A 14,982-nucleotide genomic window follows, 5' to 3' on the forward strand; every position below is an offset into this window, starting at 1 on the left:
AGCTGCCTTTCTGCAATCAAAATACAACATAATTAATGCTAAATTCTTGTATGACCTATCCTAATCTCAGTTATAAAATTTATATGCATGTGAACTCTGTCTTTTCACATAAACCATTTAATTGAAATCTCTAAATGTCCATACCCTCAAATCAAGCACAGTGTCCACCATCGGTGTTCTCGATTGGATAAATTAAATTAAAAACCACTAAAAAATACTCATATAAGCCATGCTTTAGCATTCATATTCTATTTGATATAAAAACCTTGTACCATGTGAAAACTATTTCATGACAAACATGCAGACAAAGAAAGGATGTGATAGGCCAATCCATAAACCTCACTGCCTGAAATCACGTCACTTAAACAAAATTCTTTTCTCGATCTGTCTCACAACTGGCTGTTCTTTCTACAGCATATCTCAGGCTAAAGAGAGAATCAATAAAAAACAGAAATGTTTCTTACTACTCACCTAATACTTTTACAAAATAGCTGAAATCATTTCAGTATGTAACCGTTTATATTGATGTGCGTCACAGCTGCCGGATAGGCAGTGTGGCATCTATGTAAAAAAAACATGTAAAAGAGACGCATTTTGTGGGCTCCTTTTACAAAGGTGCGTTAGGGCCTTAACGCACGGAATAGCGTGCGCTAAAACGCCGCTCACGCTAGCCGCTACCGCCTCCTCTTGAGCAAGCGGCAGTTTTTTGACTAGCGCGTGCTGTAGCGAGCGCTAATCCGGTGGGTGTGCTAAAAGCACTAGCGCACCTTTGTAAAAGGAGCCCTATGTCAATGCTGAAAAACTTCACTTGAAGTCACGAGGACAGTTTCACTACTTGCCTGAAAATGCTGGCATTTGGCTCAGAAATATTCACGAAGGGAAGCTTCTACGTTGTTTTTACTAATGATCCATTTATAAATCCGCAGGCTATGAAATTTATAGAACATAAGGGGTTGATGTTTCTAAGGCTTGTTTCTCTAATATCTGGATGACTAAGGGCCTGTTTTACCAAGCCACGCTAGCGGCCGCACTGCGGTAACGGCCCCGAAGCCCATAGAGATTTAAAGAGCTTCGGAGCCGTTACTGCGCGGCTTTGTAAAACAGGGGGTAAGTCTAGGCAGGCCCACCTCCCGCCCTACCCATTCCTCCCAAAACGCCCCTTTTCTCTCTGGGCAGGGAAAAGGCCTAAGCTGCTTTTAGATACGTCTAAAACCCTGTTTGATTATCGGTACATGGACGACCTGTCTTTTTGATCGTGCAAGTGCCGATTTAGGCGGGTTTTTAGATGGGTTTAAAAAAAAAAAAAAAAATTATGTACCTCTAACTAGTTTTTCTTTCTATGTAGGCAATGTTTTGCAGCCTGGAGCGGGGGTATTTGTTGCTCGAATTGCTCAGTTTCTAAGGTAAGTTGCATTTTTGTAAATCATGTTTTTATGAATCTGATGTTACCTTCCTCTGTTTTGTGTTGGATTTACCATAAGCAAGCTCCATGCTGGAGCGTGATTAGGTTGGGCACTTGCTTCCTTGGCTCATCTATTCTCACTGTTAGCTGCCCAGTGTGTGCGAGGTCAGCTCCTAAAACAACTTCCTCCAGACCTCGTACGTGCACAGCTTCACTTCAGGAGAGATTGTACTAGAAGTCCTTCCCTTATATTTCTGAGAGTGAGAGCAAAGACAGAAGTTGTAATTCTTTCTAATTCATAGAATCTTTCTAATTCATTGTAAACCGCATAGAACTTCACGGTCCTGTGGTATATAAACTGTTATTATTATTATTATTATGGAGCTTAGGCCCCGATTCACTAAAGTCAGCGATTGTCTCTAAACCTGCTCGCGTCAGGAAAGTTAAAGAGGCATGGGGGAGGGGCACTATGGCCCTGGGAGCCTCTCACCCACGCTACACCACTGCCCGCAAGGCTGCCACTTGAGGTTACGGTAGCCATTTTGAATGAGCAGGCTTGAACGAGTGGGCATCACTGCTGCCTGTTTTCTGCTAGGCCAGCAGGCATAGGCAGCAGAACGCTTTTTTTGTTTAGCGATGATTGCTGCTAACCGACCCGATTCACAAAACGGCCCACCGCTTGTTTTTCCCTTCGATCGCTCATTTTCCAATCCGACCATGCAAATTTATAAAACCCCATGCAAAATAGCCAAGCAATTGATTCACTAACAATTGCTTGGCTATTTTGAATCGGGTTTTACTATTGTGAAACCTGACTGCTGCAGCAGACCTGTCAGTAACTGTGTTACCGATAGGTCTGCCATTTTTTTTGACAGGCCTGCTTGTCTTTTATTCATTTTTTTCCATGGCACAGATATTTTGCATGTGTTACACACACAAAATATCTGCCCCTTAAAAACTAAAAATAAATAAAAGACAGGCAGGCCTGTCAAAAAAATGTGACCCCCTGACCCACAAATTGCAAGAGGAATGCCCCCACACACAAACGTGGCCCTGCTGCCCTCCCCCTCCCTGAAGAAAAAAGCAGGAGGGTTGCCGACTCCCTCCTGCCATCGGTGCTTCACTTACAGCGGGCCAGTCTCTCCTACCATATGTTTAAGCCCGCACCATGTGGGTGTTCGTCAGCAGCCGGGAGGGTGTGTGTTCAGCCGGCTGCGGTGGAGGGGGCCGATGGCAGGAGGAACCGGGCATCCCTCCTGCCATAAGTTGCGGGCGGTTGACAGGAGCCCTGACAGCAGTGACAGGAGGCTGCTTCTCCTGTCACTACTGTCAGGGCCCTCCTCGACTCAATCGCTCACTGAGCGATTGAGTCGGGGAGTTTGCATGCAAATGGTTTGCACCTCCGTGCAAATTATTTGCATGCAAACAAGATAGCGAATCACTTGAATATGCATGAAACTGATTTGCATGTGGTAGAAAACTTGACATAGGGCTATATTCACTAACCCCCGATTCTGTCTCTGATCCGTTCCCGATTGCTTGCAGGCAGACGAATTCACAAAAGGCCTGCCCGCAAATGTGGATGATCGTTGACATGCCCCCCACCCAAGGCACGGATCACTAGAGAGCGATCCTGGGGCATATGCAGACCCTGACAGTAGTGACAGGAGAAGCAGCCTCCTGTCACTGCTGTCAGGGCTTCTGCTGGCTTTTTTTTTTTTCATCTTTTAAAATAATTTGCTAAATATCAGGCCTTTAAAAAAAAAAAAAAAAGCCTCCCAACCGGCACGACCTCCCCCCCCCCCCCGACTGGCACGGCCTGACACCCCCTTAAAAGATGGGAGCAGGAGGGATGCTCAGTCCCTCCTGCTCCATAGGCCATCCTCAAGCGACTGGCATGGCCCACCCCAGACACGGTACGGCCCACCCCAGACACGGCACGGCCTGACACCCTGTTAAAAGTTGGGAGCAGGAGAGATGCTCAGTTCTTCCTGCTCTGTAGGCCTCCCAACCCCCCAACCGGCCCGGCCCGGCCCACCCCTACCTCCAAGTTGGAAGCAGGAGGGGTGCTCAGTCCCTTCTGCTCCTCCGGGTCCAGCAACGCGTCTGCCTTGGCCTTAGGCCCCGCCCCGGTGCATCATGTGATTAAGGCCCTGATTGGATTGCTGTACTAACTGGCCATTTTTGAGCTGAGTCTCACAGGGACTTTACGGCAGCAGAGTCAGGGAGGAGACAGCAGTTATGGAGGTGTCAATATTATTCCATGCCGGTGCTTGCATAGGCAAGTGGGCATATAGGACGGCACAAAGAGCACGCCCTACTATATCCACTTAGCTATATGAGTGCTGGCACTGAATATTGGCTAGCACCCACATAACTTCTGGGTAGTGGTCTGAAGTGCATCCTGGCCCTTCCCCAGACCTTGCCTGGTGGTCTAGCTGTGAAGCGGGGCAGGATCAATTGTCCTACGCTACTGCCCCAGGCAGAGCCGTCATCAAAATGGCTGCCGTGAGTTCCCGTTGTAGTCTCTAGACTACAACAGGCATTCATGGCAGCCATTTTGATGTCAGTTCTGCACGGGGCAGTAGCGTAGGACAATTGATCCTGCCCTTCGTCGCCGCTAGACCACCAGGTAAGGTCTGGTGCAGAGTTTTGGAATAACCGAATATAACCGCGGATTTGGAGGGGGAACTGTATCACACAAAAGAGGTGCTCTTTTTTGAGTACATTGGTGTGTATATGCCCAAATAGTTTGGTAAATGCTGTGTCCTTTATAAAATTACTGCTTAAGTGTAGAATCTTAAAATGAACTCCCACCCAATAGTGTCTATGTGTTGCCACTCTGGCATTCTGACGTGTAAATAAAGCTGTTACAGAGCTTTTTCTCCTTTGGACCTGTTGTCTTTCTTTTAGGCAGGAAATAGAAAGACACCAGTGAGTGGAATGAAATTTCTCATCCTTTTAAAAAGGGCGATGCAGCAGAGAGGGTGTGGGGTACAGGTGATAGGGAAAGGTTAATTTTGTGCCCTGAATTAATTGTCATCTGTTTTTATCTGCTTGGTTTCTGTTTCTGTTTCCCTCCCCCTCCCCCCTTCCTCACAGCGGAATTCCTGAATCCGTACCTATTTACGTAGTTAACAGGCAGTGTTCCTCGGGCTTACAAGCAGTCATCAATATAGCTGGTGAGTATGTGCTCTTTACCTGTGATGGTAGACGCCCTCCTCAGGCAAGTGGCATCTCCTCTTCGTGTGCTCTTCTCAGGGCTTCAGCACCAAAAGTATCACAATAGATTTGCTTCTGATTATCCTGGGATTCTAAATATTGATTCAGCTCCCAATGCAATGTAATCACTAAAAATAAAAATATTTTGTCTTGAGTATTAGATTTATACAGTACTTTTGTTTCAGGTGGCATCAGAAATGGGTCTTATGACATTGGCATGGCTTGTGGGTAAGAATATTTCTAAAAAGACACTTGAATCGAATCCTTTCACACTTTGCTTGTTACTGCTTTTGACAGTGGTGGGAATCCTCGTTCTTTGCTGTAGGGTGATGGAACATACAGTGGAACCTTGGTTTATGAGCATAATTTGTTCCAGAAGTATGCTCGTAAACCAAATTGCTCGTATATCAAAGCGAGTTTCCCCATAGGAATGAATGGAAACTCACTTAATTCTTCCCCCCCTCAAGGCCACCGGTGCTGCTTCACCTTACCCCCCACCCTGAGGCCACCAGCGCTGCTTCACACCCTCCCCCCGAGAACCGGCATTGCCCCCCCCACTCACATTGCGCACCCACCCCCCGCGATCTGGCATCCCCCCCACCCAAACACAATCCCTTACCCCGATTTGGCACCAGCACCAATGTACAGGACATGTCGGTGCCCGAAGATCCTCCCTCTTGGCTGGGCTGGGCCTTGAGCATCTGCGCATACTTAAGGCCTTCTAGTTCTCACTCTCTCCGAGATGCTCAGGGCCCAGCCAAGAGGGAGGATCTTCGGCCACCAGCACCAGCATGTCCTGTGTATTGGTGCTGGTGCCGGTGCTAAATCGGGGTAAGGGCGCTTGGTGGGGGATGCCGGATCGCAGGGAGGGGTTGACGTGAGCGTGGGGGGGGGGGGGGTCACTCGCAAATTGAGTCAACACTTGGTTTGCGAGGCACGATTTGCGGGAATGTTTTGCTCGTCTTGCAAAACACTCGCAAACCGAGGTTTGACTGTATTTGATTATTATTATAATAACTCCTGAGAGAATGCCACTTTTCTCTATATATATACTTCTTTTCTTGGTGCTCTGATCTCTACCCCATGGTGTGTATGTTTGGCAGAGCTATAGAAATGATAAGAAGTAGTAGTATTCAGTGCCATCCTTATGCTGATAAATCGCAGGCCTTTCTCTTTTCACCAAATACCCAATTTTGGGCAGGCCTGAACCCAAAGTGAGTGGGCATTACAACGCTACTTTCAATACCTTTAAATCCTCTAGTCCTTCGCTGGCTCCAAGCCTCGCCTTTCCTCTGATGTAACTTCTCGGAGAGAGCGAGACCAGAAGGCCTTGAGTATGCGCAAATAAGAACATAAGCAATGCCTCTGCTGGATCAGACCTGAGGTCCATCGTGCCCAGAAGTCCGCTCACGCAGCAGCCCAACAGGTCCAGGACCTATGCAGTAATCCTCTATCTATACCCCTCTATCCCTTTTCCAGCAGGAAATTGTCCAATCCTTTCTTGAACCCCAGTACCGTACTCTGCCCTATTACGCCCTCTGGAAGCGCATTCCAAGTGTTCACCACATGTTGGGTAAAGAAGAACTTCCTAGCATTCATTTTGAATCTGTCCCCTTTCAACTTCTCCGAATGCCCTCTTGTTCTTTTATTATTCGAAAGTTTGAAGAATCTGTCCCTCTCTACTCTCTCTGTGCCCTTCATGATCTTGTAAGTCTCTATCATATCCTCTCTAAGTCTTCTCTTCTCCAGAGAAAAGAGACCCAGTTTCTCCAATCTCTCAGCGTATGGAAGGTTTTCCATCACCTTTATCAGATGCGTCGCTCTCCTCTGAACCCTCTCAAGTAACGCCATGTCCTTCTTAAGGTACGGCGACCAATATTGGACACAGTACTCCAGATGCGGATGCACCATCGCCCGATACAATGGCAGGATAACTTCTTTCGTTCTGATTGTAATACCCTTCTTGATTATGCCTAGCATTCTGTTTGCCTTCTTAGCGGTCACTGCGCACTGTGCCTTCGGCTTCATTGTCATGTTCACCATTACCCCCAAGTCCCTTTCTTGGGTACTCTCATTTAATAACATCCCTCCCATCGTATAGTTGTACCTCGGGTTTCTGTTTCCCACATGTAATACTTTACATTTTTCAACGTTGAACTTCTACCATCTCGTAGCCCATTCCCCTAGTTTGTTCAAGTCCCTTTGCAATTCTTCGCAGTCCTCTTTAGTCCAAGCTCCACTAAATAGTTTGGTGTCGTTTGCAAATTTTATTATCTCACTCTTCGTCCCTGTTTCTAGATCATTTATGAATATATTAAATAGCAGCGGCCTGAGCACCGAGCCCTGCGGGATCCCACTCGTGACCCTCCTCCAGTCCGATTAGTGGCCCTTCACTCCTACCCTCTGTTTCCTATCCGCCAACCAGTTTCTGATACATCTATGTACATCTCCTTCCACCCCATGGTTCTTCAGTTTCCGGAGTAGGCGTTCATGGGGCTTTTTGGAAATCTAGATATATGATGTCTATGTCTCCTTTGTCCATCCGTTTGTTAATTCCTTCGAAGAAGTGCAATAAGTTCGTTAGGCACGATCTCCCCTTGCAGAAATCATGTTGGTTGGTTATCAGAAGTTCGTTTCTTTCAAAATGTTCATGGCCCAGCCCAGCCAGGAGGGAGGATTTTCGATGCCCAGTCCAGCCCAGCCCAGAGGGAGGATCTTCGGGCATCGGCATGTCCTGTGCTTTGGTGCTGGTGCCGGTGCCAAATCGGGGTAAGGGATGTTATTTGGGTGCTTGGCGGGGGATGTAGGATCGCGGGGGGAGGCGGCGCGAGCGGATGGGATGCCGGATCGCGGGAGGGATGCTGGTTCGCGGGGGGAGTGGGGTATGGAGCAGCGCCTGTGGCCTTGAGGGGGGGGAACAGAGCAGCACCGGTGGCCTCGAGGGGGTTTCATTCATTCCTATGGGGAAACTCGCTTTGATATACGAGCAATTTGGTTTACGAGCATACTTCTGGAACGAATTATGCTCATAAACCAAGGTTCCACTGTATATGATATTGCAATAGTCTAGGGTACTTAAGATCAAAGATTGAACCAGCAGTCGAAAAGAGAGGAAATCAAAGCAATGTTTAATGGTATTGAAGAGTGGGGTGTGACTTGTCAAATAAAAAGGGTGTAGCAGATGAAAAGTAACCAGTGAATTCCAGGCTGTAATGCATCCAACAGACAGTACCTCGTAGTGTTTTTAACTTTGCTGCTGTGTTTCAGTGTCCAGAGCAGCACTACCTGTTGTTTTTTTTTTGATAGTGTTGAGACAGGTTGTGCCTCCGTGCCACAAAGATTGCAGCACTGCACTGCAAGCTGAGCCCTGGGTTCTCCACGTATTGCATCACATTAAGCAGGTGGGCAGCTGGGAGAGGTCAAGTACAAATTCTGTTATCTTGCCGGAGAGTAACACAGCAGATTAGCTGCCAGACCCAACTGACTTGTGTAATAACGTGATAGCACGGGTTGAGTAAGAATTTCTGACTGAAGTGCAAGTTCTTGGACTTTGGAGGGGTTTCTGCATTAGGTTTGTTAAATCTTTGCTGGGTTTTGTTTGCGTCATAGATTGACGTCCCTGTAAAACACACTTGCAATATCTTACTAATGCTAACTTATTTTTAGCTATTCCCTTCCACTTTCTGATTCCTCTCTTAACCCAGATTCTTCAGCTACCATGGATGCCCAATCCCTCCTGCAGCCACCCCCGAACCCCACCCCAGACTATCCGCGGCAGGAGGGATGTCCACTCCCTCCTGCCTGAACCCCCAAAACAACCTTAAGCATCTGGCCAACTGGCCTTAAGCATCTGGGCCAACTGGAGTCTTAGGCCATTCCCAATGCATCCCAGAATGCACTGGGAAGGAGGTCTAAGACTCCAGTTGGCCCAGGATGCATCAAGAAGGGGAAGGCCCCACATTTTGAAGAGGCGGGCCTGCTGGCCAGAAGGAGTAGGCATTCCTCTGGCTGGTCTTACTACAAAAGGTATGGGGGGATTCAGGGGGGATTGGAGTGCAAGGCTGGGGGGGTTGGGGTCTGGGGGATTCAGGGGTATCAATGATTGGGGGGGGGCTGCTGGCAGGAGGGAGTGGGCATCCCTCCTGCCTATCGTGGTTGGGGGTTGTTTTGGGGGTTCCAGCAGGAGGGATTGGGAAGCTCTCCTGCCGCAGACAGTCTGGGATGGGGTTTGGGGTGGCAGCAGGAGGGAGTGGGCATCCCTCCTCTCTTGGACAGTCTGGGGGGGTTTCGGGGGTGGCAGCATTAGAGATTGGGAATCCCTCCTGCCGCAGATAGTCTCGGGGGGAGGGGGTATTTCCTGCCACTGCCGCTCAGCTGATCAAGGCAGGGAGATTCCTTTGCTGCAATCAGCTGATGGCAGTGCGATTCTCTAACTGGCACCTGTGACATGGGCACTGGTTAGGCAATTCTGTATAGGGGGCCGGTGTGCAATTCTCAGCCACCACTTAGGCGGCTGCAGAGACCTGCATCCTATACAGAGTCTGCTCCAAAATCCATTTTCCAGATAGGGCTCTGTAAATTCTTGTATCTAAGTGTCAATGGGAAATAATAATCCAGCACCATCTCATGTAGTACTGTAGCTGTTTATAAGCCAAAAATCCAGCTGACATTGTTGTCGAATATCTGACCACGGCTTAAGTTTCCTATTGTCATGTAAAACTCCATCTTTTTTAAAACTAACACTATCCACGTTCAGTGGAAACACACATTGCCAATAATCGGCAGGTAACTAGTGGTTCTAGGGTTTCCTTTCCAAAGCCCAATCAGGTCCACCCAAGTGGTCCTCAATGAGCGAAAAAGAACACCGTGCTTTATAGAAGGTGGAACCAATGCCATAGTTACCTGCAAAAGTGAACCCCCCCCCAAAAAAAAAAAAAATGCTAGGGAGCAAATAAAACTGCTTGCATGGAGAGTAAAATTTTGACAGTCAGTAAACCACTCGGCCAAATGCCTAAGTAAACAGAAGATCTTTTTAATTTGATTGTATAGTGGTATCGCTTTTGCCTTTCGTCATATATGTGATAACAGTCTCAGATGGCGGTTCTGCTTGTATAGCTTGTCTGAAACTTGTCCTTGATAGCAGCCATGAGTGTATGGTCCTTCCTTAACACTACATTAGGATTTTTGATCGTATTGTTAATTATGTGTACTTTTACATTAATATTTGTTAAAGTACTTCTTTTGTATATGTTTATTAGATTGTAATATAACCACACAAAAAATATTCATGTACAAATCAACATCAGAAATTATATGTGACACGTTTCCAACTTAAAAAAGAGAAAAGACCTCAGTGTTTCCTAGGAGCACACCCTTTCTTTGGCAAGTACTTCGTTGCCACAGAGAAAGACATCCTCGGTCTAAGAAAAACTCCGTTGTATATCTTAAATAATAAAATGCTAAGCACGCATGCGCACTCGCGCCGCGTGTTCCCTGATCCCTTTTCTGTCAGGGTGTGGCGGCACGAGTGCGCATGCGCTAGATGGCGAGTGAGGAGTCGGTACTTAGGGGAAGGAGAGCAGGCCTGGGAGAGCGAAGGAAGCCTCAGTGACACTGAGCCCAAATTCACATCTCTGCTGCTGTGGCAACTTCAAAATTAAAAAAGAGGCAATCGCAAGCTTATCCCGCCCCTAACCGCATTGTCTGCTGCCCACCCCTTCCCCCCTCCCCCAACCTTCCCGACATCTTCCTATTTACCAGTGCACCTCCAGTGGCGTACTGAGGACCTCGCAGTCAGTCTTCCCGACCGCAGCCAGCCGCCGATGGCCTCCAGAAGCCCGCTCTGCTCCTCCAACAGCGGAAGGCCCCGAGCCCAAGTCGGCGAACGAGCTGGTCCTTTGCCGGCTGCTGCCGCTCATGCTGAGGAGCGCGGTGTACAGGCGCTGAATGGCAGTGGCTCTGGGGCTTCTCCTCCCGCACAGGCCTCTCCCCTCTCTGCCAAAGACGCTCCAAGCACAGCGTGGCGCTGTGTGGGAAACGAGTCCCATGCTTAACACCGACCAAACTCCCACCGGACCAGTCGCGCGAGGCTGCGGCGGCCTTCCTCCCCAGGTTCTCCCACGGTGCGCATCTAAGCTGCCGCAGCGGCTACTCTCTTGAACTGCACCAGGCGGGGATCGAGAGAGGAGCCGTGGCGTCGGCTTTTAATTCAAAAATGAACTTTCTCATATATTAACCTTGCAGATCAGTGCCAAGAGAGGACATAAGTGTTATTATATCAGAATGGGTATTTTAAAGATGAGGTGGAGCCATACAAAGCAGGCTGAGCAGCACAACATTCAATAGGATTAGTGATATGAAAAGATGAGCAGACAAGAGCAGAGACTGAGAAAAAGAGAAGGCATAAAGGAGTAGACAACTGCAGTTAGTTTCAAAATTAAAGGCAGATATGACAATAGAAAACTTGAGAAAAGGCAGTTATTAAATAACTGAGCACTTTGAAGTAGCTCCCTACTGCTGGATAGGGGGAGCAGGAAGAGGTGCTGATGGACGGGGGGGGGAAGGAAGGGAGACCTACTGCTGGACATGGGGAGCAGGAAGAGGTGCTGATGGACAGGGGGGGGAAGGAAGGGAGGCCTACTGCTGGACAGGGGGAGCAGGAAGAGGTGCTGATGGACCGGGGGGGGGGGGGAAGGAAGGGAGGCCTACTGCTGGACAGGGGGAGCAGGAAGAGGTGCTGATGGACAGGGGGGAGGTAAAACAAAGGGAGAAGGGCTGCTGCTGGATAAGGGGAGCAGTGAAGGGGTGGTGGTGGACACAGGGGAGGTAAAAGGAAGGGAGAATGGACAGTGGGAGCACGCAAGGGGTGGTGGTGGACAGCCAAAAGAAAGAAAGACAAAAATACAGAAAGCGGCTAAGGAGACAGAGAGAGAAAGAAATAAAGACAGACACACACACATATATTCTAGCACCCGTTAATGTAATGGGCTATAAAGCTAGTATCTATATATATAAAATCGGAGGTATGTATGTGTGTGTGTGTGTATGTGCCGCGATCACGCAAAAACGGCTTGACCGATTTGAACGAAACTTGGTATGCAGATCCCTCACTACCTGGGGTGATATGTTCTGGGGGTCTCGCGGCCCACCTGCTCATGTGGGCGGAGCTACAAACAGAACATCAGATTTCACCCATTCATGTCAATGGAAAAAATTTAAAAAGCTGCCATTCTCACAGTAATTCAAAAACGGCTTGACCGATTTGAACGAACCTTGGTATGCAGATCCCTCACTACCTGGGGTGATATGTTCTGGGGGTCTCGCCGCCCACCTGCACACGTGGGCGGAGCTACAAACAGAAAATCAGATTTCACCCATTCATGTCAATGGACAAAATGTAAAAAGCTGCCATTCTCACAGTAATTCCAACTACCTGGGGTGATATGTTCTGGGGGTCTCTCGGCCCACCTGCACACGTGGGCGGAGCTACAAACATAACATCAGATTTCACTCATTCATGTCAATGGAAAAAAAGTAAAAAGCTGCCATTCTCACAGTACTTCAAAAACGGCTTGACCGATTTGAACGAAACTTGGTATGCAGATCCCTCACTACCTGGGGTGATATGTTCTGGGGGTCTCGCGGCCCACCTGCACACGTGGGCGGAGCTACAAACAGAAAATCAGATTTCACCCATTCATGTCAATGGAAAAAATGTAAACAGCTGCCATTCTCACAGTAAATCAAAAACGGCTTGACCGATTTGAACGAAACTTCGTATGCAGATCCCTCACTACCTGGGGTGATATGTTCTGGGGGTCTCTTCACCCAAGAATTTATATGTTCTTGCTCCAGGAGGTGAAACTAAAAATGTTGTTTATATTCAAGTTTGTGTGTGTTGTATTGTCTTCATTTTGTCAAATATTTCACATTATAATTTGAATATTGTACTTTTTATAAAGCTGTAAAAAAATAATTTCATTCTCCACTATAAAGTATCTTTATTTGAATCCATTTACAGTGTTATTGCTATAATTAAATACCCGTGCAACGCCGGGGCATCAGCTAGTAGTATAATAATCAAAACTTTTTAAGAATGGATTTTCAAAAAATAAATGGAAACAGGCACTTATCTTAGGTGATTGTAATACCAGGAGTTGTTACTGTTTTTTTATATTTTGAGTGGCTTAGAACTTTGTTGGTGGTCTATAAGATATGTTATATTATGTGTGACATGGAATGTTGCTACTATTTGGTTTTTTGCCAGGTACTTGTGACCTGTATTGGCCACCATGAAGATGGGTTACTGGGCTAGATGGACCACTGGTCTGACCCAGTAAGGTTGTTCTTATGGGTCTCTAGAATCCATTTGCAGGGAGGGTATTGAATGCGTAGAAGCTTGACTAGCATTAAAAGTAATCTGTAACTATAATATCATCTTTTTTCCTTGCAGGGTAGAATCCATGACCCTGAGGAACCAAGGAAATCCTGGTGATATTAGTTCTCGTGCAACGGATACCAAAAATGCCAGGGACTCATTCACTCCAATGGGGTAAGCAATAGCTAAGCACATTTAAGTTTCAAGTTTAATTAAAAATTTTTATACCCCCCTAATCAGCCTTTTAGGCAGTGTACAAAATCGTAGAAGAAAACAATAGTTAAAATACAAATTTAAAAAGACAGGGGACAGCATACTTTTGGAGACATAAAACCATAATAGGTGGAAACAAGAGGATAATAGGCAAGAACTACAATTTCAAAAATAAAAGATAACAGTTTAGGGGAAAAACAATAGGAGGGTAAATAAAAATAAAATCATTCTAAGTCGCCCTGAAAAGGGCAGTTAAGTGTCAAAGGCATCGTTAAAAAGCTTTGTCTTGAATTGATTAAGAGCTGATTCATTTCATAAATGAGTTGGAATGCTATTCCAGAGAGAAGGAGCAGTCACAGAAAAAATAGAAGATCTCATTGTATTTATGTATCTTAGTGATGGAACAGAGAGAAGATTATGAGCTGATGATCGAAGAGCCTTAGAAGAGTTGTATGGGATAAGAAGATTATTGATGAATTCTGGTTGGTTATTTTGTTGGATTTTAAAAGTTAACAAAAGTATTTTATAGGTGATTCTATGTTCTACTGGTAACTAGTGAGCTTTATGTAAAAGGGGAGTAGCGTGGTCATGTTTTTTTGCATTGAATATGATTTTGCAGTATTCTGTACTATCCTAAGTCTTCTGATTTCTTTTTTCGTTATGCCTTTGTAAAGGCCGTTGCAATAATCTGTACAAGAGATTACGAGGGAGTGGATTAAAATATTCAAAGAGGCTGGTTCTAGCAATTTAGATAAGGCTTTAATCACGCGCAGCCGGTGAAAGCAGCACTGGACAACAGTACTAATATGAAGGTGATAACTGAATTTGCTGTCAAAGGTGACTCCAAGTAATTTTAAAGAAGTTACGATGTTGATAGATAGGGCTTTGAGTTTTAAAGGAACCTGTAAGGAAAGTTCTTTTTTGATGGGAAATATCATCAGTTTAGACTTTGCGATATTAAAAAAAAGCATATTAGAGTCAAGCCAAAAATTGATCTTTTCCAATTTTTGATTTATGAGTATTACTTTGTTTGGGTTGTTTAGGTTTATAGGATGAACTAGCTGGACATCGTCGGCATATGCGAACATTGTAAAACCAATGGATTGTCCTAATGTTAGAAGTGGGGCCTGAAAGATATTGAATAGTAGAGGGGATAATATTGATCCCTATAGGATACCATATTCGGTCGTGAATGAGTTCAGTTGAAAACTACCCTAGCAGACCTTTCGGAGAAAAAAGACGAAAACCAGTCCAATACCTGATCTGTTATTCCGATTTCGCTCAAATGTGCTAAAAGAAGCTTGTGGTCAACTGTGTCGAACGCTGCGGAGAGATCTAGGGAGATAAGAAGGACCAACTGTTGGTCGAGATAATACAGTATTTTTGTGGTTAACCCAATGAGAGAAAGTTCAGGAGAATGATGTTGACGGAATCCTGTTTGGTTAGGGTGAAGAACTTTTGTTTGTTCGACGAAGTCAGATATTTGCCGAAAGACGATTTTCTCTGTAAGCTTTGCTAAGAATGGGATGTTCACTATGGGTCGGTAATATGATACTTCGTGTAAACTGGTTTTGTAATCCTTGATTATTGGGTAGATGATTGACTTTTTCCAAGTACTGGGAAATGTACCTGAGGTTAAACTAGTACAAACTAGGATTAAGATGTTGTGACCAAAAAGTGAAAAGAAGCGTTTCAGTAAGAATGGAGGAATATTATCTGATTTGGAGCCTTTCGTGTTTAGTGAATTCAGACAGCACTGAATGTCCTG

General features: G+C 46.0%; 1 protein-coding gene across 1 annotated transcript in view; it reads left to right on the forward strand.

The window, feature by feature from the left end:
- Nucleotides 1–14,982, forward strand: part of ACAA1 (acetyl-CoA acyltransferase 1) — a 64,296-nt gene that overhangs the window by 18,388 nt on the left and 30,926 nt on the right. The window contains exons 3-6 of the mRNA XM_033931736.1: nt 1,346–1,403; nt 4,505–4,584; nt 4,810–4,852; nt 13,077–13,175. Of these exons, the coding sequence (XP_033787627.1) occupies nt 1,346–1,403; nt 4,505–4,584; nt 4,810–4,852; nt 13,077–13,175 (280 nt within the window). The remainder of the gene's footprint in view (nt 1–1,345; nt 1,404–4,504; nt 4,585–4,809; nt 4,853–13,076; nt 13,176–14,982) is intronic.

The sequence above is a fragment of the Geotrypetes seraphini genome, chromosome 2 (genome assembly GCF_902459505.1).
Source record: "Geotrypetes seraphini chromosome 2, aGeoSer1.1, whole genome shotgun sequence".
Taxonomy (NCBI): domain Eukaryota; kingdom Metazoa; phylum Chordata; class Amphibia; order Gymnophiona; family Dermophiidae; genus Geotrypetes; species Geotrypetes seraphini.